The sequence below is a fragment of the Trachypithecus francoisi genome, unplaced genomic scaffold (genome assembly GCF_009764315.1).
Source record: "Trachypithecus francoisi isolate TF-2019V2 unplaced genomic scaffold, Tfra_2.0 Lachesis_group8, whole genome shotgun sequence".
Lineage (NCBI taxonomy): Eukaryota > Metazoa > Chordata > Mammalia > Primates > Cercopithecidae > Trachypithecus > Trachypithecus francoisi.
In genome coordinates, this window is record NW_022681473.1 from 50,459,854 (window position 1) to 50,486,662 (window position 26,809).

Below are 26,809 nucleotides of genomic sequence, written 5' to 3' on the forward strand. Positions count from 1 at the left end.
TTTCCACTCCAGTTGAAATCAGGATCAAGATGCCTCTCCCTAAGTGTAAGTGCTATATAGAAGTTCAGTATTTTTCCTATGGCGGTAAGACGCAGAAATTAACTAATTTTTACCCTCATATTCCCTTTAAGTAGTTCAAATAACAGCAACTACAGTAGATTGTTAGCTGAAAATCGAAGTTAGTAAAGTTTTAGTTGGGGGTGGTAGGAGAAGGAGGCGGCAGCAAATCATTTACAAACGGCGCCAAAGCAGGACCCGAAGCCTAAATTCCAGGACATTGAGTGAGTGCTGTGCTTTCACAAGCCTCTTCTTCAAGAAACAAAGTGTGTAAAGGTTGCCATAAAGGACAAACAAGTGAAATACTTTATACATTACAGTGGTTGGAATAAAAATTGGGATGAGTGGGTTCCAGAGAGCAGAGTACTCAAATACGAGGACACCACTTTGCAGAAACAGTGAGAACTTCAAAAAGCCAATCAAGAGCAGTATGCAGAGGGGAAGATGAGAGGGGCTGCCCCAGGAAAGAAGACATCTGGTCTCCAACAGAAAAATGTTGAAGTGAAAACAAAAAAAGAACAAACAGAAAACCCTTGGAAATGGAGACGGTGGCAGTACCAGTGAGACTCCTCAGCCTCCTTGGAAGAAAAGGGCCCAGGTAGATCCTACTGGTGAAAATGAAACATTCATGAATGGAGTTGAAGTTAAAGTAAAGATTCCTGAAGAGCTAAAACCATGGCTTGTTGATGACTGGGACTTAATTACCAGGCAAAAACAGCTCTTTTAACTTCCTGCCAAGAAGAATGTGGATTCCATTCTTGAGAATTATGCAAATTCCAAGGAATCTCGTGGAAATGTAGATAATAAGGAGTATGTGGTTAATGAAGTTGTGGCAGGGATAAAAGAATACGTCAACATAACGTTGGGCACCCAACCACTCTACAAATTTGAGAGACCACAGTATGCCGAAATTCTTGCAGATCACCCCGAGGCACCTATGTCTCAGGTGTATGGAGCACCACATCTCCTGAGATTATTTGTACGAATTGGAGCAATGTTGGCCTATATACCTCTAGATGAGAAGAGCCTTGCTTTATTATTGAATTATCTTCATGACTTTCTGAAGTACCTGGCAGAGAATTCTGCAACTTTGTTTAGTGCCAGAGATTATGAAGTGGTTCCTCCTGAGAACTATCGGAAAGCCGTGTGAGAGATGCTCTCACTTACTTATGTTTGGATCTCCGGAAACACATTTTTGTTTAGTCTATCTCTTGTACAAATGATGTGCTTTGAAGATGTTAGTGTGTAACAATTGATGTTTGTTTTCTGTTTTATAAACAAACAAAATAAAAGGGGTAATAGCTCCTCTTTTCTTTTTTTTTTTTTTTCATTTCAAAGTTGCTGCCAGTGTATTCAATAATGGACAACAGAGGGATATGCTGTAGAGTGTTTTACTGCCTAGTTGACAAAGCTGCTTTCGAATGTTGGTGGTTCTATTCCTTTGATACTATACACTTGTATAATACGTGTTAATGCCACATGACAAAATGCTCTGATTCCTAGTGCCAAAGGTTCGATTCAGTGTATATAACTGAACATGCTCATCCATTTGTGCTCCTTTTTTTTTTTTTCTATGGTGCTTAAAGTAAAGAGCCTATCCTTTGCAAATCATCCATGTTGTTACTTAGGCATTTTATCTTTGCTCAAATTGTTGAAGAACGGTGGTTTGTTTCATGGTTTTTGTATTTGTGTCTAATGTTCGTTTTAACATGATAGACACAATGCATTGTGCAGCTAGATTTTCTGGAAAAGTCTATCTTTTAGGAATTGTTTTTCAGATCTTCAATAGATTTTTTTTTTAATTTCCAAAAAAAAAAGTAAAGATTTTGCTATGACTCCCTACCTAAAAACTACATTTCTCCATCTCTCTAGCAGCTGAGTAAGACCATGTGACTAAGTACCAGTGGAATATGAGCAAGATGATATATGCAACTTTCACCTCACTTGTTTAACATAAAATTATTTATCTGGACTCTCTGGACTCTCTCTTTCCCCTTCCCCACTGACTGGAAGATGAGCATGACAATGTCCTAGCCTGACCATGGAGATTAAGACAAGACCCTAAGAGGTGGCAGAGCAACATAAAGGAAGGAGCCCATGAAAGACTCAGCAGCCTGAATGTGTGACCTGTTATGTGATAAATAAACTTTCTTACTTGAGCCACTATATTTGTGTCTCTTGTTAACATTAGTTTAGTCTTTATAACAAATAGAGCAACAAAACTAGTTCTTGGTTTTATTTCCCTAAGTCTTTCTGATTTCTGTTTCACCCCTAATAAAACATTGTGATTTTCCCTTCTTAGTAGGTTTTCCTAAACTATATACAACTACATTGATTATCTGTGTAAAGTATGGGAAGCATCTTTTTAATTCCATCTCAAATCTAGTTTACCTTATTGTAGTTACGTAATTTAACTGTGCCATTTGTAATGGCTACAGAAAGCCCTGTGTTCAGATAGAAGTTTCATTCATTCACTTAATAGCAATGTATTAACTGCAAAGTTAATAACAGTGCTATAATGCTACCTAAAATAATAAGAAAAGGGATAAGACATTGTCCTTGTGCTTAAGAAACTCAGAATCTAATGAGGAAGCCAATTATATACCTAACTAAAATATAATATAAAGATAATTAACAGTAGTATCTGGTAAACACGATAAAATATATATACACATACATATATACATATATATTTATACATATATATTTTTTTTTTCGAGACAAGGTCTCACTCTGTCACCCAGGCTGGAGTACAGTGCCACAGTAACAGCTCACTGCAGCCTTGAATTCCTGGGCTCAAGTGAGCCTCCCACCTCAGCTCCCTGAGTAGCTAGGAACACAGGCACACACTACCATGCCTGGCTAATTTTTTTAATTTTTTGTAGAGACAGAGTCTTGCTATGTTGCCCAAACTGGTCTCAAACTCCTGGCCTCATGCAATCCTCCCATCTCGGCTTCCCAAAGAGCTAGGATTACAGGGATGAGTCGTGGACCACGCCTGGCCTATAAAATATTTTTTAAAGGACATTCTATCCAGGGATGAATGGGTAGAAAGTCATCTGAGATAGTCCAAGTCACTATTATGTCTCACTTGGATAACTGCAACAGCCTCCTATCTTCCTGCTTCCACTCTAGTTATTCCGTCAATAGCCCATAAACAAGCAAGAATAATCTTTTTTAAACATAAATTATACCATAAAATTGTCTCATGACTTGCCATTAGAATGCAATTGGAATGAAATGTAAATGTTAACAAGGTATATAAGGCCTGATGTGATCCACACTGTTCTTACCACTCCTACCACTCTCTAGCCAACCAGTTTCCTTTCTAACAAGCATGCCAAGATCTTTCCCACCACAGGGCCTTTGCTAGTTCTTCTGCCTAGAATGTGCTTCCCTCAGCATGACCAGCTCCTTCTCAACATTTATATGCTGGTTAAAATGTCACCTCTTCAGAGAGGCTTTCCCTTTCTACCATACCTAAAGCACCACCTCCACCTCCACCATCCAAAGCTCTAGTATCTCTTTGTACTATTATTCTGTTTTGTTTTCTTCATGCATCACAGTACTTAAAACTACCTGAAAACTATTTCACTGTGTTTTTATTTTCTATTTCCCTCTGCTAAAATTTCTTAAAGCTCCATTAAGGCAGGAGACTGATGTGTCTTGTTCACTGTATTAATCACAGTATCCAAGGCAATATTTGTATGTGCTCAATAAATATTGTTAAATATGCTGGGCATGGTGGTGTGCACTTGTAGTACCAACTACTCAGGAGACTGAGGCAAGAGTATCACCTAGCCCAGGAGTTTGCGCTCAGCCTGGGGAACATGGTGAGACTCTGTCTCTGGAAAAAAAAATTATACGTATCATTAAACAAAGAAAGATGACATGTAAGCTGGATTGTTGGAAGGTAGTTAGGAACAGAAATTGTCAAGAGGAACAGACAGAGATGTGGAAAAGGAAATCAAACACATTTTCTCTTACCTAGAACTTTTTCACAAATTTTTTAGGATAAAGTAATAGACTATTATGGTTGGAAGATATCCTAAAGCTTTTATCTAATTTTCTGATTTTGAGGCATTAATACTTTAAAACATTCCCCTGATGTTTTCCTGAAAACTTCCCTTGGTATGTAAATCACTATCTCATAAGCTAACCTATTCTAATTCAAGAAACTCTATAATTATTAAAAGATTTTCTCATATTAATCCCAAATGTTTGCCTGTTAATTACACACATTACTCCTGATTCTGATATTAGAGGTTCTCATGAAGATAAGTTTAATCCCTATTTCACGGGGCAGACTTTCAAATATTCAAAGACATCTATAATACCCTCCTAAATTAAAAAACAAAAAATAGGTAACATCTATTAACAATATCTGCTAGGCTCTGGGCTATATACTTTATGTGAATTACTCAATCCTAACAACTACTGTAAAATAAAACGATTATGATTGTACCTATTTTGAAAATGAAAAATTAAGTCCGTATTAGATAACTTGCCTAAGGTCATCAAGCTGGAAAGTGCTGGAGTCGGAAATTAAACACAGATGGTCCAAATCCAGAACCTATATTCTTAACTGTAAGCCCCACTCTCTTAATGACTCCTGATCTTTGTACTATTTGCACTAGGCCGCTATGTGTAAATCACCCAGATAACCATGCTAAGGCACAAAACTCGACCAACTGTCTTCCACCTAATGATGAAGGCTCTATTGATTCTCAGGTATTTATAAAAACATTCATAATATAAGACTTAATAATAAATAAGAGGATATGCAATTTATGTTGCATATATATCTTTTTAGATTAATCTTTATAGATTAACATTTGTCTACAAATACTAACCTATGTTTTCATTTTTATGCCTATTCTTCTTCATTAAGTACATTCTACTTCATTAAGTACACACTCCAAACTATCTGATATATTTTCTATTTTCTCAACATACTCTTTATTTCAATACTCCTCTACCTTTTGTTTACTTGATTCTTCCTAAAAGGACCTTCCTCCAATACTGCAGATACTGTGTCCTTAAAAAATGGTAGTGCTAGGAGGCCGAGGCGGGCAGATCACGAGGTCAGGAGATCGAGACCATCCTGGCTAATATGGCGAAACCCCGTCTCTATCAAAAATACAAAAAATTAGCCAGGCGTGGTGGCGGGCGCCTGTATTCCCAGCTACTCGGGAGGCTGAGGCAGGAGAATGGCCTGAATCCAGGACGCAGAGGTTGCGGTGAGCCGAGATAGCGCCACCGCACTCCAGCCTGGACGACAGAGCGAGACTCCATCTCAAAAAAAAAATGGTAGTGCTATTGCAAGGACAGAAAACCAAACACCGCATATTCTCACTCACAGGTGGGAACTGAACAATGAGAACACTTGGACACAGCGTGAAGAACATCACAAACTGGGGCCTGTCATGGGGTGGGGGAAAGGGGGAGGGATAGCGTTAGGAGGAATACCTAATGTAAAAGACAAGTTAATGAGTGCAGCACACCAACATGGCACATGTATACATATGTAACAACCTGCACGTTGTGCACTTGTACCCTAGAACTTAAAGTATAATTTAAAAAAAGGTAGTGCTACGAATATTTCATTTGCCTCTCCAGATCCATTCTTCATTCTTCTCCACCCTGTTCAGTGCCCCAGGAGCCTCTGGTTTATATCCAAAGCCCACCTTCCCCTCTGTCTTTGGGGTGGCGTCAACCAATGGAAGACAAGAGCAGAAGACAGAAAGACAGGAAGTAAGCCTGCAGTAGTTACTCTCCCCCACTCTACCATCCACACCTCCACCCCTGCTCTCATGTAAAATCACCTCTGGTTAGTGATGCTTCTCTGCTACCAGAGCCACAGCTTCTGTCAAGTGAACCTCTATACAGCTACTATCTGCGTCTTAACAGCTCCGTATTCTGCCCTTGTATGTTTAAAGGTGATAATGGCTATCTGTTGTTGCTCATCAGATACTCATACCATGTTCTCTTAACACTTCCCACTCTTTTATAAATCATTCCTTCATAAACTCTCCCTACTTTAGCCATTTGAGTGTGTCATCTATTTTCATTAGGACGCTCACTTTTATAGCATCATTCTTTTCCTAGGCCTTCTCTGTATTTTTTTAATATATCCTTTATATTTCTTTTCCTGTACTAAACTCCAAGTTTCTTGATGGTAAGGTATATTTTATTCATTTTTTAATCTCTAAAATAATTAATATTGCCGATAGTACCTACTATCGGCAATGATATGTTTCAAGAATAAATGGAATGTTTCAAGAATGGAAAAACAACTTTTTAAAATCAAAAGAATACTTCATGACTCAAGACAATCATACGAAACTTAAACTTCAGTTTCCATGAAGGTTCAAAAACAGGCAAAAACAATCTATTAGGATAAAGGTCAGAACTGTGGACATCTTAGAGACAGGCTATCAAATGGGAGAGACCATAAGGAAGCCAACTAGGGTATGAAAATGTTCTACTTTTTTATCTGAGTGGTAATTACAGAGATGTATACATAGGTAAAAATCTGTTAAGCTATATACTTGTTTTGTTCACTTTACAGTATGTACCATACACCTCACTAAAAAAGAGAAGAAAAAAATCTGTATTTAGGTGCTCATGTTGAAACAATATGGCTAACACCTCATTTATCTAGAAGTCCTTTATCAAAACAAACAAAAAAAGCTCTCTGTGGAATCAAAACAGATATTACAAAGTCCATATACTGTATCCACAAGAAAGACTTCCAGGACTTTTCATCCTTACTTTTACAGTGAATTCCAATTAGCTTGGTTAACCAGTGTCCTGACCTACCATTGATAAACAGTAATTAACTGGGAAAGGGGAGGTAAAGATTGGTAACATCTAGCAACAGGAGCAAGCAAAATAACTGTTAAAGAGAAGATAAAGGCTAGGCGCCATAGCTCATGCCTGTAATCCCAGCACTTGGGGAGACCGAGGCAAGCGGATCACGAGGTCAGGAGTTTGAGATCAGCCTGGCTATCACAGTGAAACCCTGTCTCTACTAAATATACAAAAAAATTAGGCGAGTATGGTGGCACACACCTTTAGTCCCAGCTTCTCGGGAGGCTGAGGCAGGAGAATCACTTGAACCCGGTAGGCGGGGGGTGCAGTGAGCCGAGACCATGCCATTGCACTCCAGCCTGGGTGACAGAGTGAGACTCTGTCTCAAAAAAAAGGTAAAAATGTAAGAAACATCACTTAGTATATGGCAAACAGACTTTACAAGCCAGTTAGACATCCATATATCATGGCACAGTAAGACAGTGTTAAAAGTGGCAACCTTGCCTGCAGGAGTGAGATACAGGTGGGCATGGTGGAGGCAGGGAGAGTCCCCAGGAGCAGGGAGCCTTGTGCAAGAATGGACAGCAACAGCCAAGGCTTAATATGTGGTCTCAGTCTGAGACAAACAGGCTTCCAAAACAATTCTACTGGTTGGATCGCTGGCTTTTCATACTTTTTGACACAGTGTTGTTTATTTTTGGGTTGTCTTTTGCCAAGACCAGTGTGCTGATATCTAAACTAATAGCTGGTTTCTGGAATGAATTCTGAAAATGACTACAAATTATTGAATAAAGAAGACAGACAGTATTGTGCTGTAGAAAAATTTCATACCTCTAAGGGACCTTCCTTTCATTGTATACTTTCTGTTCATTTCGAGAACTATTAAATGGGTAGGATATCATCCATTCACAGCTAAGTTCTTAAAACTAGACCCTTTGCTTCCTGTTTAAAATTTTTTTTCAAACATCTGATGGCTTTACAGAGGCTGATGACAAATGTATTTGTACTTAAAAGTTTAATGTATTCATTAAAAAATATAGTAATGTCTTTCCTTCAACATTTTAAGGGTTGACAAGGGTTTAACATAATGCAAATAATATGATGAATAATAAGGTGAGGTATTTATAAATTCAAAAGTAAATTACTCAAAAGTGAAGAAAGGATTTTGAGAGAAAGAACAAAGTGTACTTAGATTGTATAGAGGCTATAACACAAAATATATGCAAAAAATGTAGGCCCACAATATATTTCTTGGCTCTAAGCACCAATTAAATGTTGAGCTTAAGTAGGACTCTGTTACAAAAAGACGTGTCATGGTCAAAGGGTTGATACTGTCTCAGAAAAAGTAGATAATGTCCAATATTGGAAAGCTAGCATGCATGTCGTCTTACCTGGATGTCTACCCTTTTCTTCCTTTTAAATTCTTGAGCCCCCTGAAATAGGATTGTATGCTTCAAACCTTTCTTTTTTTTTTTTTTTAACTCTTGCATTAATTAAGCTTTTGGCCAAAATGTATTTATTTTTACAATGTCTGAAACTTATTTAAATACTTCAGCAAAGTCAGTGTGATATTTACCCATTCAATAGCTATTTGAGCTTTTACTATTGGCCAGGTATTATTTTGGACATGGCAGTAAACAAAACAGACAAAAATTCTTATCTTCAGGGTGCTTATATTCTCCTTTCTTGTTATTTAAATGTAAATATGTGATTTAACAAGAATTTATATTCCAAGGGTGATCAGCTAGCATATAATCAGAAAGGCCACACTCCAAAAGCAGCTATTATAAGCACTTCAGAAGCTATTCCTATTAGCCCTAAAGACTAATGTGAGTCATATTAGAAATATAAGAAATAATATAAGAATAGAAATAATATAAGGAATAGAAAGAATAATATAAGGAATATTCTAGTATTAGAATATTAGAAGGGGCTGGGCATAGTGGCTCATGCCTGCAATTCCAGCACTCTGGGAGGCCAAGGCGGGCAGATGACTTGAGCTCAGGAGTTCAAGACCAGCGTGGGCAACATGGTAAAACCTCATCTCTACAAAATACAAAAAAAAAATTAGCCAGGAATGGCAGCATGTGCCTATAGCCCCAGCTACTCCAGAGGCTGAGGTGGGCGGATCTCTTGAGCCTGGGAGGCAGAGGTTGCAGTGAGACAGATCACACCACTGCACTCCAGCCTGGGCAACAGGGCGAGTCCTATCTCAAAAAGAAAAAAAAAAAAACAATATTAGAAGCAATAATATAAGGAATATTAGAAATAGGCTCTTGTCATTGAAATTAGTGGCATTCAATATGTGTGAACTCTTCTAAATATTTTGGGGATATTCCCTGCCCTTATAAACAGGGCATAAGATATTGTAAACTCTACATTCTCTGTCTTCCAGAATGGCTCTTAGGGTTACAGCCAAGTCTGAAATTAATTTTGGAGGATTTTAATTGCTTAATGCTGACTATAAAGCTAACAATTACGCCTTCAGGGTACTGTTGCATCTGCCTAAAGAGAACCTTTTATGGAATGTGTGGATGAACTATTTGGGGGAACACAGAACTGGGAGATCACTCAGTTTACCAAGCAGATTGTATGAACTGCTTCTGCAGTGCTTGCTAATAATTCTGTCAAATACATGTTTACCAATTTTTAAAATGACAACCCTTACTTATCAGAGAAATATATTATTTTCATCAAGATCTATTCAGGGTAAGCAGAAATAGGGATAAACATAATAGAAATAGTCACAGCAAAAATGTGTTTAAATTAAAAAGATATTACTTGTAAAAAGATAAACTTTAGTTACCTTACTTGATGAGAACACATGAACACGTAGAGAGGAACAACACACACTGGAGCCTACCAGAGTGGGAGGAGGGAGAGGATGAGGAAAAATAACTAATGGGTACTAGGCTTAATACCTGGGTGGTGAAATAATCTGTACAACAAACTCCCATGACACAAGTCTACCTATGCAAACCTGCAAATGTACCCCTGAACTTAAAGAAAAGTTTTTTTAAAAAATCACATTTCCAGAGTTTGCTAAATTATGACTACTATTTTACTACTATCTTCTTCCTTGGTGAACTATTAAAATTAGTAAATTTATGTTAAAAATGAAGCTCTCCCTAGAAATCAAAAGTGCAATCTAAGCACTGAAAATGTTCTATCAACACTCGTTAATTGAGAACCATTCAAACATCTAGGAATTTTTAACTCTGCAAATCATATTTGAAAAAGTAATATCAAAATTGTTTATAACCCTACTGCACCACTATGATCTCACCTCAAATTATCATTCCATGTCCCTCCTTTTGTTTTAGAGGTAACTCCTGCACACAATGTCCTGCATTAGTTTCCATTCTCCCAACTTGCAAAACTCTTCCAAGCTTCACCTATAAACTGAGGCATTCACCTAAAGTAAGCTTCCCCTGCTGAAGAAGATTTTTGCTGGGTTTTGTGACATCAAGAACTTATTCCTTAGGCATCCTGTTCTTCAAGTTACTTTCAATGATGAAATTATGAGTATTATGTATCAACTAGGAAAAAAAAGTCCTATGAAGTGATAAAGAAAACAGTATTTAATCCAATAATTCAACTCAATAAACTATTTGATACATGCCAAGCACCAGGGTTACAAAAATAAGTAAGATACTGTCCCTGCATTTAAAGGACATAAAATGTAGAAACAGGAAAGGCCTATCAACCCAAATATGACAGAGAGTATTAAGTGCAACAATAAATGCACAGAAATAAATGACTCAATTTTGTTGAGAGAAGGAAACAAATGAAGAAAGGCAGAATCTAGGCTCAGTTTTTAAATTATGTACATTCCATGCAACTATATAGACACTATAGTTACAAGAAAGGTGGCATGCAGGGCCGGGCACAGTGGCTCACGCCTGTAATCCTAATACTTTGGGAGGCCGAGGCGGGCGGACCACGAGGTCGGGAGTTCGAGACCAGCCTGGCCAACATGGCAAAACCCCTGTCTCTACTAAAAATACAAAAATTAACTGGGAGTGGTGGCATGTGCCTGTAATCTCAGCTACTTGGGAGGGTGAGGCAGGAGAATCCTTGAACCCAGGAGGCGGTGGTTGGAGTGAGCCGAGATAGTGCCATTGCACTCCAGCTTAGGTGACAAGAGCAGGACTCCATCTCAAAAAAAAAAAGAAAGAAAGAAAGAAAGAAAGGTGACAGGCAAAAATTAAAATATGCTGTCTAAAAAATTAAAACGTGTTGTCTAAAAGATGTCAGAATTTCAAATAGCTTTTTCTATTATCGTGTTGATAGAGGCAATGCCTTTTTCTCAATCCTATGGCTTCTATGAAAAACTGTCACTAAATAGTTTTGGATTCTCTCTACCCTTCACTTATTTATCTCCTAGAAGGAGGATAGTGACTTACCTGACTGGTAAGTTTAGACTAATGAATCATGTAAGCATAATTCTACCCCTTGCTTTTTGCTCTTGGAAGCCTACCCACTAGATGGAAGCAGAAGTTCGCCAATGCTTCCCTATGGATAGGCTCTCCAGGCAAATAGGGAAAATGTTCCTGGTCCTATTCTGCTAATGACCAGGTAAGTCTGTTTAACTCAGGGGTTCAGTATTACAAAGCAAAACTATCTACAGAATAAGCCATGCCTTCCAATAACAGTTTTACCAGGAATATAGATGGTATTCTGATATCTCACCTGTCACTCTCTTCTCAAAATTTGGGCAGGGAATTTGGGTGTTATTTTTTGAAACCTCTCAAACACTACAATATTAATTGCACTGTCTTTTTTATTATTTAAAATAAAATCTTCACTTTTTATCTAAATTAAACTCCTAAGAGTAATGGCATTATATGATTCTTCTTCATAGCCCTTATAGCTCCTAGCAGAATGCCCAGTAATGTTGCTGAAGAAATGAATTTTCAGATATTAAAGTTATTTCTATATGGTGCTTATTTTTACAACAAAACCAAACAAAAAATGACTTACATAATGATAAACACTGGTATTTAGTAATGTGTATGTAGGTATGTTCCTCTAAAAAAAAAATATTTTCCCATATATTGGTAAAAATTCCTATCCATATTTATTTTTGTCTGCTTTGAACCATCACCATCTAACTGGCAGAAGCTCTTCAGGAGACTTTTTCTGAAAAGTGGAATAAAGTGTTACACTGAAGCAGTAAAGCAAAGTGACTAATACTGACTAGAGTGAGGAAGAGGGTTGGAAGAGTCACTCTTTTACACACAGTTTCTCTTCTTTCTGTTTCCGTATCTTTTATCTCCCCCTTACCATTCCTGGGGAGGTGCTGCATAGTTATCGACATGCTTAACAGACAGTGTGTGAAGGAAGAATTATGGTTAAAGACATTTGTTTGACTTCCCAGTGTACTTCCAACTCCAAAGTGACAAACTGGAACAAAAAGCTTATGGGACAGTAAATTATGATTGTAGCAGTTGATATTTTTTTTTTTTCTGGAAGACCAAAGGTTCTTAATCTTTAAGTCTGAAACTTTAAGGAAAATAAATCCAAATTACCGCCCTTTTAATCACTTTTTAAATTACTCCTTGTATCTTTTCTTTGTTGTCCTAAATATTGATCACTGGTTGAAAGAATTTCCCTTATATAATCCCTTATGGAAAGGATTTGCTTTTTTGCTTAATACCAGTTCCAAGAGAAGTACTGAGACAATAAAAAAGGATTGTCTCATAGACCTAAATTTCAATTAGTTTTACCATTAATTTAGAGAAACTTGGCATAAACTTAAATAATTCAAGGATGAGAATTTCAAATATTAATAATAACAGCCGTAACAACTAACCTGTTGAAAACTTGCCAGGTGCCAGACACTGTTCCAAGAACTTACAGGTTATTAACTTATTTAATCCTCACAACATTTCATATCACATTTATTTCACATCAACAAGATAGATACTGTTATTACCCCTAATTTATACACAAAGAAACTGGGGTACAGAGAAGTTAAATAACTTGTCCAACATTCTGTAAGTAGCAGAGATGACATTTAAACTGAAGTAGTCTAGCTTTACCACTGTGCAATAGTTGACTATCAATGAAAATACCAAAGACAGTAGGAAATTGGGATTCATCTCTACCCACAGTTCTTTTCTTCACTCAAGGTTAACATGGAAATATTGTAAGAAATGACAATAAGTATAACTATAATAACAGATATCCATTGTGAACTCCAAAATGTAAATGATAAATACAAAACAGAAATGCTTAGTTCTTACACTCAGGGAGTTTACATCCCATTTAGAGATGTAAAAGAGGTATCAACCATTCACATGCGAAAACTGGAACACACATTAATCAACAAAGTCAAGCTCTTTATCATTTCTCCCAAATCAGCTCATCTTCCAGTGTTCACTGCATTAGCTAATGACACCACTAAACTTTCAGTCACTAAGACTTTAAGCATCTTCATACCTCCTTTTTCCCTATCACCAGGGCTTTTCCACTCTCACTGTTCTCAGTCTCTCAAACGAAGGATTATAACGGGCTCCCTGCTCCCAATATTTTCATTCTCCGATCTACTTTTCCCATTGTCAAAAATCTCTCTAAACTAAATAAAGCAAATGTCTCTTCTCTTCTGAAAATCTTCCAACATCTTCCACTAAATAAATCAAAAAGTTTAGGATGGCATTCAATATCTTCCATACATTACTCTCAACCAATCTTTCAGTCTTTTCCAGTAACATTCCCACACTAACTCTACACTCCTTACTTTACTAGCTTTCCATTCTGATTTCCACAACAAAGTCATGAACTTTACCAGATGGCTTGCCGGTCTCAACGCCTGTCTCTACTTAATCAAGTCTTATATAATATGTCCTTCAAATGCCTCCTCTATAAAGACACTCCCCTGAAAAATTGATCACTCTTTTGCCTTCCACAATGAGGTGCCCTGACTGGAACACAGCATTTACACAACTGTGTCTCACAGTGAGCCAATTTGCACATCTGGGTCTACTAGATATAAACTCCCTAGAGACAGAACCGTATCTTACAGATCTTTATATTCCCCCACAGCACCTAGCACACTGAGGTGCTCAAAAAAGGGGGCTAATAACCGAAAGGTTAATTAAGACAGTATAAGAAAAGTATATTAATGTGATAGGAATGAATTAAAGGCATAAATAATATACAAAAGGAATGCTTTCTACTGTAGGTGAATTTGGAAATAGTTATCAATCATATGTGTGTATATATGTGTATGTATATATGTAGACATAGACATTTATGTTATTAGGTATCTACAATTATAAATTTTATCTTCTTGGTGAATTCAGTCTTTTATAATTACATAATGATCATCTTTTTCTCTAGGAAAGTGTTTTCCCAGGTTTTCTGATATTAATATTTTACCAGTTTTATTATAGTGTCTTGTGTCCTTTTTCCATTCTTTTATTTTCAACCTTCATAAATTCTTATGTTTGCAAAGAGTATACAGTCAGAAAATCCAAGTGGACAATCTTTATATTCTTTTCACAAAAGTTTTTGCTTCTATATTTATTGTAATTCGTGGTGGTATCTAGATTTATTTCTATTATCTTTTTACATGCTTTAAGTATTTGTCCTGTTTGCTAGGTTTTCTTTTTTGACCTCCTTTTTTTTCTCTTATATTACTTATTTGTTCTCCTTTTTTCCCTCAATTCTTTTGTCACATCTATTTGTTTGGAAGCCATTCACACAGTATCTATTCTTTCAGCAGTTGAACTAGCTGTGTGTGTGTATGTGTGTGTGTGTGTGTGTAGACAGCTATTGTGTACAAACAAGATTTAAAGTCAAACTCTTAGCCCTCCCCCTTGAAATGTAACTTTTTAACACTCTTCTAATTTCTTCTTTCTAATGTAAATGCTCTTGTTTTCTAGTACTTTAGTTCTAGCCTGTTCTCTTAGAAGGCATTGTTAATAATGTCTTACAATATAAGTGTTTGTTTTTACCTATATTTATCACTAGTATACCTTCTTGATCTCATTCATTTCTTCTGCCTGAGTATGTACTTTCAGTAGTAAAAACTCCCTCAATTTTTCCTTTTCTAAAATTGTTTTAGCTTGTACTTTTCCTAGGGAGATAGTTCTGCGGGGCACTGATTCCTAGTTTGACAGTTATTTTCTCTCAGCACCTGTCGGTTGATATTCCACTGTTTTATGGATTCCACTGTGGCTACTGATAAGTCACCTTTCAGTAAAACTGCCATTCATTCTTTTGGAGGTAATTTCTCTGTTCTGAGCTCTTTTAGTGGTTATCTTTTTCTTTAAGGTTCTGCAATTTTGCAATAACGTATGGGTTTCTTTTAATTTATTCGCTTGAGATTCAGTAAGCTTTCTGGACAAAAACTTGGCATTTTTCATCAGTTCTATAAAATGCTATTTTACAGCCATTATCCTTTCAAATGTTTCTTCCTCTCCATTTTATTATCCCCTTTTCAAACTTCAATTAAGTCCAAGTTATACTTTACTTCTTATTCTCCAACTCTTCTGATCTATATGACTATTTTTGTGTGTGTTTGGGGATTTTGGGGGGTTTTTCTTGAGACAGAGTCTCACTCTGTCACTCAGGCAGCAGTACAGTAGTACAATCAGAGCTCACTGCAGCCTCGACCTCCCCAGCTCAGGAGATGCTCCCACATTAGCCTTCCAGGTAGCTGCGACTACAGGCTTTCGCCACCATACCCAGCTAATATTTTGTATCTTGTAGAGACAGGTTTTGTCATGTTGCCCAGGCTGGTCTCGAACTTCCGGATTCAAGCCATCTACCCACCTCAGCCTCCCAAAGTGCTGGGATTACAGGCATGAACCACCACACTCTGCCAGTGACAGTTTTTTTAATCACCTGTCCCCCAATCATTTTTCTTCAGGTTTCTATTTTATTTCTTTAATCATAATAAGTGCGTTTTTATATTTCTTATATAATCTGAAGCTTTGGTGGATGTGTTTTTGTTGTGTACTTTTCTTAGGTTCTTATTCATAGTGCCTTGTTTCCTTGCCTGATTTGTGGATTTTTGACTAAGCATTGCTCAATTTCCTTGGGATTTTATCTGTAGGAATTATTTGAGGCCTTGGAGAATCTGAATTTGCTTCTAACCATTGCCTTGGAGCATTACCAACTTGAAGCCAATTTAAATTTTTACTTGAGGTTTCTCGGTCTACATATACAGCACTAATTTTAGGGGTCAAAAACTAAATGAAGACCCTGAAGATTTCACAAAAAAAACTATTAGAACAAACAAATTCAGCAAAGCTGCAATATACAAAAATCACCTCATACAAATCAGATGCATACAGTTTTACACTATAAATAATTCAAAAAGGAAATTAAGAAAACAGTTCCATCTGCAACAGCATTGAAAAGAATAAAATGTTCAGGAATAAACTTAACCATGGAGGTGAAAGACTCATACACTGAAAACTATGAAAACGTTGCTGAAATAAATTAATATAAAAATAAATCAAAAGATATCCCATTTTCATGGATGAGAAAACCTATTATTGTTAAGATGCCAGTGCTACTCAAAGCAATCTATAGATTCAAGGCAATCCCTATCAAAATCCCAAAGATGATTATACTAAGTGAAATAAGCAAGCCACAAATAAATACTGTATGATTCCACTTATATGAGGTATCTAAAGTCATCAAATTCATTGAAACATAAAGTCAAATGGTGATTACCAGGGGACAGGGGAAGGTGATTCATTATTTAATGAGTATAGAGTGTTAGTTTTGCAAGATGGAAAAGATAGGCAGATCTGTTTCACAACAATGTAAATATACTTAACACTACTGAACTGCACACTTAAAAATAAAGCACAGAGTAAATTTTACAGTTTTTACTACAATAAAAAATAAACCCCAATGATGTTTTTTGCAGAAACAGAAACATTCATCTTAAAATTCATATGGAATCTCAAAGGACACTCAAACAGCCAAAATAATCTTGAAAAAGAACAAAGTTTGAGGTCTCAAACTTCATGATTTCAAAACTTACTACAAAGATACAATAATCAAAACAGTGTGGTACTGACATAAACACAGATGTATAGACCTATGACACAGAACAGAGAGCCTAGAAATAAATCCTCACGTGTACTGTCAAATAATTTTCAACAAAGAAGTCAACACTTTGTTGAAAAGTTATTAAAAGAAGAACTTTTTTTTCAACAAATGGTCTTAGAAAAACTGAATATCTACAGGCAAAAGAATAAAGTTGCACCATTACCTTACACTGTATATAAAAACAAATAAAAATGAATCAAAGACCTAAACATTAGAACTACAACTTTTATAAAACGCCTCAAAGAAAACACAGGAGAGCTTCATTACATTGAATTTGCAGTGATTTCTTTGATATGACACCAAAATCATAGGCAACAAAAGAAAAAGTAGATAAACTTCATCAAATTTGAAAACTTCTGCACATCAATGGACACTAACAATAATGGATATTAAGCCTTATTAGAAAGCCATTATAACTAAGACAGTGTGGTATTAACACAGGATGCATAAACTAACAAATCAAACATAATAGAGCCCAGATACAGTCATATATATATTGAAATTTGATACAGGACAGAGGCAGCCCTGATGAATGGAGAAAAAATAAACTTTTCAATACATTGTGTTGGCATGACTGGATATCCATATATATAAAAAATGAGATTGAATCTCTACATCACAACACACATATAAATCTAAAAATTAGAAAAACGCAAATTACAATCACAAAGAAATACCATTTCATACCCACTAGACCAGCCAAACTTAAAAGTCAGTAAATAGGAAGCACTGGTTGATAAGAATGTGGATCCAGGGGCATTCTTACTCATTGCCAGCAAAAATACAAATGCATCAATTTATATTCAGCATCTATTTTGAAAAACAATTCAATTTTACATAGTTTTAGTTTTCTGTTTCTACTTGCATTGGTTGAATTGTATCACCCCCAAAAAAAACATGTTGAGTCCTAATCCTCAGTACCTCAGAATGTAATCTTATTAGGAAATAAGGTCTCTATGGGGCAAATCAGGGTGGACCCCAATCCAATATGACCTGGACCCTTAGAAAATTAGAAAATTTGGAAACAAAGACAGACAGGTACAGGGAAAGACTATGTGAACATACAGGGAGAATGCCACATGAAGATGAACAAAGAGATCAGGGTGATGCATCTACAAGTCAAAGATCGCCAGTAAACCACCAGAAGCTAGGAGAAAGACATGGAACAGATTCTCCCACACAGCCTTCAAAAAGAACCAGCCATGGAGATACCTTGATCTTGGACTTCTGGCCTCCAGAACTGTGAGACAATTCGTCTCTGCTATTCAAGTCACCTAGTTTGTCGAACCTTGTCATGGCAACCCTAGCAAACTAATATGCTCCTGTAACAAATTATTGCAAATTCAAAGGCATAAAATAACACAAATGTATCTTATAGTTCTGCAGGTCAGAAGTCTGATACAGGTCTCACTAAGCTAAATCAAGATGATAGTGGGGCTTCAAAACTTTCTGGGAGCTCTAGGGAGAAAATCTACTTCCTTACCTTTTTCATATTCTTAGAGGCTGCCTGCTTTTCTTGGCTCAGGGTCCCCTTCTTCCATCACCAAAGTTAGCAAAGACGGGTTGAGTGAGTTCCTTTCACGCTGTGTTACTCCAACCCTGCTTCCACTGTCAAATCTTCTCGGCCGGGCGCGGTGGCTCAAGCCTGTAATCCCAGCACTTTGGGAGGCCGAGATGGGCGGATCACGAGGTCAGGAGATCGAGACCATCCTGGCTAACACGGTGAAACCCCGTCTCTACTAAAAATACAAAAACTAGCCGGGCGAGGTGGCGGGCGCCTGTAGTCTCAGCTACTCGGGAGGCTGAGGCAGGAGAATGGCGTGAACCTGGAAGGCGGAGCTTGCAGTGAGCTGAGATCTGGCCACTGCACTCCAGTCCCGGCGACAGAGCGAGACTCCGCCTCAAAAAAAAAAAAATCTTCTCTGATCTCTTCTGCCTCTCTCTTCTACTTTTTAAGGACCCTCATGATTACACTGCACCCACTCAGATAATCCTGGATAATCTCTTCATCTCAAAATCCTTAATCCCATCTCCAAAGTCCATTTTGCCACGTAAGGTAACATATTCTCAAATGTGGACATCTTTGGCCAAGATGGGCAGATCAATAGAGCCCAGGAGTTTGAGACATGCCTGGGCAACACAGCGAAACCCTTTCTCTACCAAAAAAGAAAGATACAAAAATTAGCTGGGCATGGTGTCACGCACTGCGGTCCCACCTACTCAGGAGGCTGAAGTGGGAGGACTACCTGAGCCTGCAAGGCAGAGTTTGCAGTGAGGCAAGATCACACATCACTGCACCCTAGCCTGGGCAACAGAGTGAGATGCTCTCAAAAAAAAAAAAATACATATTGCTGAATGCAAGTTATATGAAATTTAAGGAAGAGGTGGCCAAACAACGTACTGTGGCAGATGGAGGAGGAGAAATCTGTAAAGTTACCTGCTTGGTAAATCAATGACAGAAGGAAAGATCTTGGTTGGAAAAGAAAAGAAAAGGAAAGAAAGAAGAAAGAAAGAAAGAAAGGAAAGAAAGAAAGAAAGAAAGAAAGAAAGAAAGAAAGAGAGAGAGAGAGAGAGAGAGAGAGAGAAAGAAAGAAAAGAAAGAAAGAAAGAAAAACAGTGGGAGATACACTCTTCTGCCCCAAGTTCTAAGAACAGGCTTATAACAACAACCTAAGTAAGCGCAGATCAGCTTGTAAATAACAACGTGAACAACAACTCAATGTTATAAACTGTCAGGAACCACCCACAGACAGAACCCAGTTCTCCCAAAGTGTTGTTTACAGCTAAAAGTTTTTCAGTTTCTTTTGTTTAAATTGAAAGCCTTTAAGCGAAGCAGGCAACAGCCAGTTCACTTCCATTCTTCCTACTCTCCTTTTGACCCTCCCCTCTGTCTTCAACATATAAAATAAATGTTATGTAAGTACATGAGTTTGAGACCAGCTGCATCCTTACAAATTACTCTGAAATAACTGTATCAGAAGTTTGTCATCAAGGTCATTATAAACTATGCGATTTTCATGAGCCCCTCTTAACTGACTCTCTCTAGCCTCTCGCCTACCTCCTTTAACCTCCTTTAACCTCCTTTAACCAGAAACACTGTCTTTTTTCATATAATTAGAGATACCTGGCAAAATTAGTTACAGCCTTGGAAAGCTATGATGGAAAGTATACATTCTCCTTGTGGAAAGTAAAAATGGATTAGGAGTAAAGACCTAGGTTCTAGTCTCTGTTTTCCAAATATCTCACAGAATAACCCTGAGCCAGTATTTTTCTCTCTCTAGAGTTCAATTTATTTTCCTTGTACAACATATAATGAGCAGATTTCAATTGGATAAACTCTGAACCTGTCCTATATTTTATATATCTATACAAACATTTATACTGAAATAGGCTTTTTCGGAAAGTATAAATTCTTGCTTTGGATGGGGTGCAGAAGGCAGAAGAGTGTGCTAGGGAAATAAGCTGAGTTGGTAATTGAAAGGGAAAAGAGAAAGAATGAGAGAAGGGCCTGCCACTGAGGAGCATAGTCTGACAACAATGAAAAACAAACTTTATGGTTTTACTTATGCTTACCTTCTACTAAGTGTATAAAAACAAATTATGGAGATGTGACTATCTAATGCACTATAATGAAAATACCCATCAGCACTGCTTCACATGGTTTGTCAACTCTTATTTTTAAATATGGCCCATTCTGCTATAATGGAGTTTTGTTCTCAACTTATATATAAATTTGAGCATCAGTGTACTGTCTAAAGTCTTCCTAATCTTATTTGTTCCTTAAAGGAGATTTCAACAAGTGGAGATGGTAGAATCAAAAGAGAAAAATCCACAACAATGTCAATAACAAGAAGCAGCACAGCTAGAATGTATGTGGGGAGTGAGTGTCCCATTAGTAATAAAATGCTTTTTTAAAAAATAAAACAAAAAATGGCAAAGAGCAGATTATGAAGGACTTTGCAAGCAAGGGTCAAGAGCATGAACAGTATCCTGTGGACAATGAAAAACCATAAGAGATTTTTAAAACAGAGCGGGTGACTCTATCAAATCTGTGTTTTTGAAAAATAACCCTCACGGCAGAGTACATACTATATTTACAAAATAAAGTATAAAATTATTATGTAGGCTGATATTTTACCACAAAATAGCAACATGAAATTGGAATAAAATGCTCACTCATTGAAGCCATAAAATAAATTTCACAAATACTACAGTATTCTTAAAGAAATTAACAGGGGATTATGCCTTGCAAATTCCTTAGGTGAGTAAATAATCACACTTTTAAAAAACTCTCTTTCTTAAGTTCTCACACTACACATATATACCTTTTTCAAATAAAATTAACACTTTAAGTAATATTTATGGGCATTAGGGCCACGGAATTTTTAAATATTTACCTAACCATTTAGAAAGCACTTAGCATTAAAGGTATAGAAAAATATCTCACACACTAACTTATGCCTTTCAAAACCTTGTATTTACCTACTCAAACACAAAGTGATCTCATTGAAAAGCTGAAAACTGCACTGTAGAATATGCAATTAAAATGGCATAGAAATGTAGCTTGTTCAATTCTGCTCAAAGCTTCTATGCAGACGACTAATTTTTTTTAACTTCTTATTAGTTTCTGCTGATTCTTGGCAGATAAGACTACAAACTCAGTGCTTCTTTCCATTAACCCACCAAAGCAGAACACCATCAACAGTAACTAGATTTGGGTTTCAAATCTCTAAACGCTTTGCCAAAAAAAAAAAACCCTTAGTTAAGAACTGAACTGACACATATAGCATTTAAATCGAATATTATAAATCTAATTATAAAATCAAATGTTTTACAAACATGCCATTATTTTTCAACACAGTAATATAACATCCCAAAAGTTAAAAACTACTTTAAATCTATTATTCTACAATTAAAAACATTTCTATTGATAGACGTTTAAGTGGCCTTCATAGAGGTTAATAAAAATGTTTAAATTCCTAAGGAAATGAAAATGTTATAATTTTCTTACCATCCTAAAAATGAACCCCCATATACTTTTTTAAAGTTCTATCCAAAACATACAGGATATTTGCTCATCTTTTCCAATTACTATACTTGGAAAGCATAGGTTAGTAAGGTCAACATTCAACATTTAAGTAAAACTGCAAGAATTACTGGTTTGTGACATCTTATTTATAGTTTTATTTCTACCTTACCAAAAGTGTAAACTAAAAGAATTTAATTTTAGAAATGGAAGGTATTAAATAATTTAATTTTAGAATTAGAAGGTATTACAGAATTCATCTACTAGAATCCCTTAATTTGACAGGATACTAAGATTCAGAAAGGTTCACTGACTTTTCCAAAATTAAACAGTTAAGCCAAAACTCCTCAATCCTCTGCCTATGAATCCAGGACATTTTCCCCTATGACAGGTCCTATCTAAAATCTTTTCATCTTGCTTTACTTTCTGAAACAAGAAAGTGTTTTTACCACTGTCATATACAACACTTTGAAAATTAGAAAAATCTCCTGATCTTTTACTTCCATAAAAGTACTGATTTCCTCTCAAAATATTTAACATAATATATATGCAAACAAAAAGCACAAATTCACTGTTAGACTTCAGGAACAAGCAAAAATAAAAATTCTTGTTATGACAGTATCTGCTAAGTTAAAAATACCCTTTTCTAGCAATGTCAAAATAGAATTATTTTGTAGACACTGAATATTAGGTAGGCATGTATAAACGCTTAACTATTCACATATACTTTAAGTGTGCAAAAATGTTCCTATTAAAAGCAGAATGTGAATAACGATTTTCTGCACTAAGAAAATACACCCTTTTTAGAAGCACAAATTGTATTTTCCTCTAATATAAACAATAATTGAAGCTACCTGGTACTTAACACTGCACCTAAAGGTTGGAAAAGGTTGCTGTGATGGAAAGAGCACCACACAAGGATTAAGAAATCTAGAAATTTTCCACTTACAAAAGGACAGACAGAATTACCACCACCAACAAATTACAATTAAAATATGTTAAACTGTAACTGTTAATTTCAGGAAAATTGCCCACAAAAGTGATGAAACTGCTAAAACAATTTTCCAGTGTTAAAAAATGCAATGTGTTCACATTTGGTCAAAATTCAAATATTAATTCCATTCTATGAAAATAGTTGATACTACTTTGTTCCATAATAAATCCTCTCAAAACAATTTTTCTTCCAACACACATTTTCCTAAAGTACTGTCTATTACCACTGGTAGTAAACTGAGAAAACGAAAGGTATAACAAAACTTTTTCAAGAGGTTGACCACAGAAGTGGCCACTGAAGCCAATTCAAGAAGCAAAGTATTGTGTCATTGGAACACTACAGATCAGTGTTCAACATGTCATAAAATCAATGTAGTAGCTTAGAAAATATTTCGAAGAGAAGACAGACAAGAAGTGAAGGAAGAGAACAGAAAAGAAGAGAGAAGAATGCATCAAATGCATAAAGGACAAGAAACTTTTGTCTCCAACATATTGGCTCCCAGTGTAAAGCATATCACTAATCCAAAAATTCTGAAAACCTATGGTTACGCTCTTACTCTCCTACTGAAAACCACTATACTTACCAGTTAGTTGTGCAGAACACAGCATTGAAAACTGAAAAATCTAATCAAATCCCAGAACTACCACTTACTAGACATGTGAAGTTGCATTACCTCTATAAGCCTAGATTTCTCATCTCTAGAGGTTAATGGCACCAGCCAAACACCGTTCTTGTGAGGATTTGAGACAGTATGTGTAAAATGTTTTGCACTTCATAAATCCTCAATAATAGTAGCTATACTTATTGAGTTTCCTGTTGATGTGGAACAGGTAGGTTTTCCAATACTATATATAAAGATGTAATCTCATTTGCTGATGATTTCAATCCCTTTAAAAAAACAAAACTATGTAAACCTATGGGGAAAAAAATAGTTTTTTTTCTATTGGCATCTTTCCAGGAATTACCAAGTTTAAAGTTTAAACTGTTAAAACATTCTCCTAATTATGCAACAAATACAAAGAACACTGAATTAGTCCGTAAAAAATTATATTCACCTATACTGCTGTCTTTTCATTTAAATTACTCTCATTTGCAAAGCTCATCACTGTTCTTCTAACGATAAAATCTCAGATTTTTCCTCATGATTTTCAATAACGAAACCACACTGATTAAAACTCACAGATGTATCCTCTCATTCTAAAGGCTGTATGTTATATTTGGGCAGGCATCATTATAACAGAAAACACATAAATGGCAGCAAAAAGACACACATCAGAGTATGCCAAAAGCGGGAGTAGTCAATCTATTCAACCACAAATGATTCACCTCATTCTTCTGCGAACTCATCTATTGCATATACAATCCTTTAAAAGTGTCATGTGATTAGCGGGCTATTTGATTTCTATTCAATGGCAAAAGGCACTTGCTTCTGCATTTTTAAACGGCTTCCTGTATTTTAAGAATCTTTTCCAGAATAAAACACTGTTTCCTCCCCCTCCCCCCCGCCCCCCCCCACACCCTTTTTCCATTCTGAAAGTTAACATGCTTTCAAATAAGCGAACTCAACTCGGAAACTGCAGCGGTAAACCCGAACCCTCTCACATCCCAGACCTCGCTTTCCAGCCAACACACCTGTTCTCTCGAAATACAAGGCAACGAAGGTCTCCTGAAAATTTTGCAACTGCCATAGTGACTTGCTGCAGTTTCTCCTAGCGACACGCAGCTGGACCTCCTCCGGGGTCGGATCACAGGCACTTTTTCTTCGGCGGCACTGGACAGCCGAGGATGAAGAGGCGCTTCCCTGATTTGAAAGAAGTGATCCAACGCCAGGGCCAGCAGGCAGCCAGCGCCCCCCACCAGGCCGGAAAGCAGCGGCCTGAGGGCGGAGGGCAGCGACCCGAGGCTGGTGAAGGAGACCCACCAGACGAAGCTGGCCAGGAGCAGCACCAGGATGCAGTGCCGGAGCCGCAGAGGGTGCGCGAGCGTCAGCAGCAGCCCCACGCAGCTCAGCACCAGCAACAACCTGCCCGCCGCCGCCTCCGGGGGCGTGTGCGTGGCCGGGGACCCTGCGTCGCCATCCCCCCAAGGCCAGAACCACCACTGCCACACCAAGAAGTCCCCCAGGTAACAGCAGGCGGGCAGCGCCAGCAGCCACCAGGAGCCGCCGCTCCGGCCCGGGCCGGGTCCCCGCTTGGTCCGGGTGAGGAAGCAGGTGAGGAAGAAGAAGGCACAGGCGATGCTAAAGAGGGGGCTGAGGCTGTGCGAACACACGCTCAGCAGCGTCCGCAGCCAGGCGGCCCCGGCAGCCCAGCTCTCGGGTTCCGCGCCCAGCCGCAGGGCGAGGACAAAGGCAGCCAGGGCGCCCAGCGAGAGGCGCGCCCGGCAGAAGGGGGAGCCGCGCCGCGGCTGCTTGGGGGAGGCCGGCGGCGGCCGCAGCTCCACGTTGCAGAAGCGGCAGAGGTGGAAGAAGAAGCCGCGCGGAGGGTCCTGCCGCAAGGGGCTCACGCAACTCTTCACGTAGCCGTTCCTCAGACTCTCGGGGGGCGAGCCGGCCCCATCCGGCTGCTGCAGGGACCGCATGGCTTTGGCGTCTCGCTCGTCCCTCCTCACGGCTGAGGCCAGGGGTGGCCAAGGGACTCAGCACACCCCGCTCCTACCGTAGCGGCCGCTCGCGTTCCCAGACCCCAGCCCCTGCGTCCGGGGCGTCCACCGACTCACAACCCCTCAGGGCTGCGCCCGCCGCCACGGCCCAGAGTCCCCACCGCGCGGACTGAGGAGCGGCGGAGTCCGGGACATGCTGGCTGAGGAGAGGGGCAGAAGGGGCTTCTCTCCAGGACCAGTTTGGCTGCCGCCTCCTTTTCCCTTGGGCACCTCTCGGGACTGGAGACTCGGTGTCGCCTCCCAGCTCCGCTGGCTGCAACAGTTACCTCACGGCCCCAGCCTGGTCCGTTGGGCGCGCGAGCGGTGGGCGGGCGCTCCTCCCCCGCGGCTGTCGCGGCCGGGCGCGCGCCCGGCGCGCGCTCGCGCCTTGTCCCGCCGCCACCCGCGCCGCCGTCGCCCAACAGGGACGCGAGCCGGGACCCCGCCGACCCAGCGTGCCCGGGCCGAAGTGAGCGCGGCGGCGGCAGTCCGAAGACCGGCCGGGACTAAGACAGAAGGACGAGGTCTTCTTCGGATGGGAGGGGCAAGCCCGCCATCCTGGGACCCCAGGCGTGCAGGTTCTCTTTGAGGGTAAGTCACAGACACCCAGCCAGAATCCCACAGGTCACTACTGGGGTCGTCGGGAAAGAGGGCGTTTGTGGTCCCCAAGGAGTGTGCTTAGTGGGGATGGTGAGCTAAGTGTGGGAGGGGCGGGGCGCAGTCTCTGACCTCAGCCCCGTTCAGGGTGAGTCCTCAGCCTGTGACCAAATGAAGGCCAGCCAACACCAAGGCCATGGCGAAGAAACCCTAATCACTGTGGCTACATCTGGCCTCCAGAGCAACGTGGATTCTTGGGCCACGCAGCAGGCCCAGGATCCTTGCAGTGGCTCTTAAAGAGGAACGTGTACGTGGAGTGCACTCTGGGAACACTCCACGTGCACGTTCTTGAGGGTTGCTCAAGAACCATCTTCACAGACAACCAACATCTCGCCTTCCATTTTTCACCCTTGCCATATGTATCTATTGGTTCACATCCTGTATCCCCTTCCACACAGCACAAATTTGCTGTCGCAATTGGTCTTTGCAAATTGAAGGCTTTTTCACTGTAACATGTTCCAGATGGGGGAGCCGGGAGAACTAGGAATCCTCTCCAAGACCACTCCCCAGTTTGGATCAGCTGGCCTTGAAGGAAGCCCAATAAGATG

At 38.8% G+C, this 26,809-nt stretch overlaps 1 protein-coding gene and 1 pseudogene across 3 annotated transcripts in view; one reads left to right on the plus strand and one right to left on the minus strand.

The window, feature by feature from the left end:
- The window catches only part of PDE3B (phosphodiesterase 3B), a 220,582-nt gene extending 194,404 nt beyond the window's left edge, over nucleotides 1–26,178 (minus strand). For all 3 annotated transcript variants that reach the window (XM_033207671.1, XM_033207670.1, XM_033207669.1), the window contains exon 1: nucleotides 24,597–26,178. In XM_033207671.1, coding sequence (XP_033063562.1) covers nucleotides 24,597–25,544 — 948 coding nt within the window. In that variant the 5' untranslated portion in view covers nucleotides 25,545–26,178. The remainder of the gene's footprint in view (nucleotides 1–24,596) is intronic.
- On the plus strand, nucleotides 322–1,207 carry LOC117081553 (annotated as a pseudogene).
- Nucleotides 26,179–26,809: the final 631 nt, after the last annotated feature.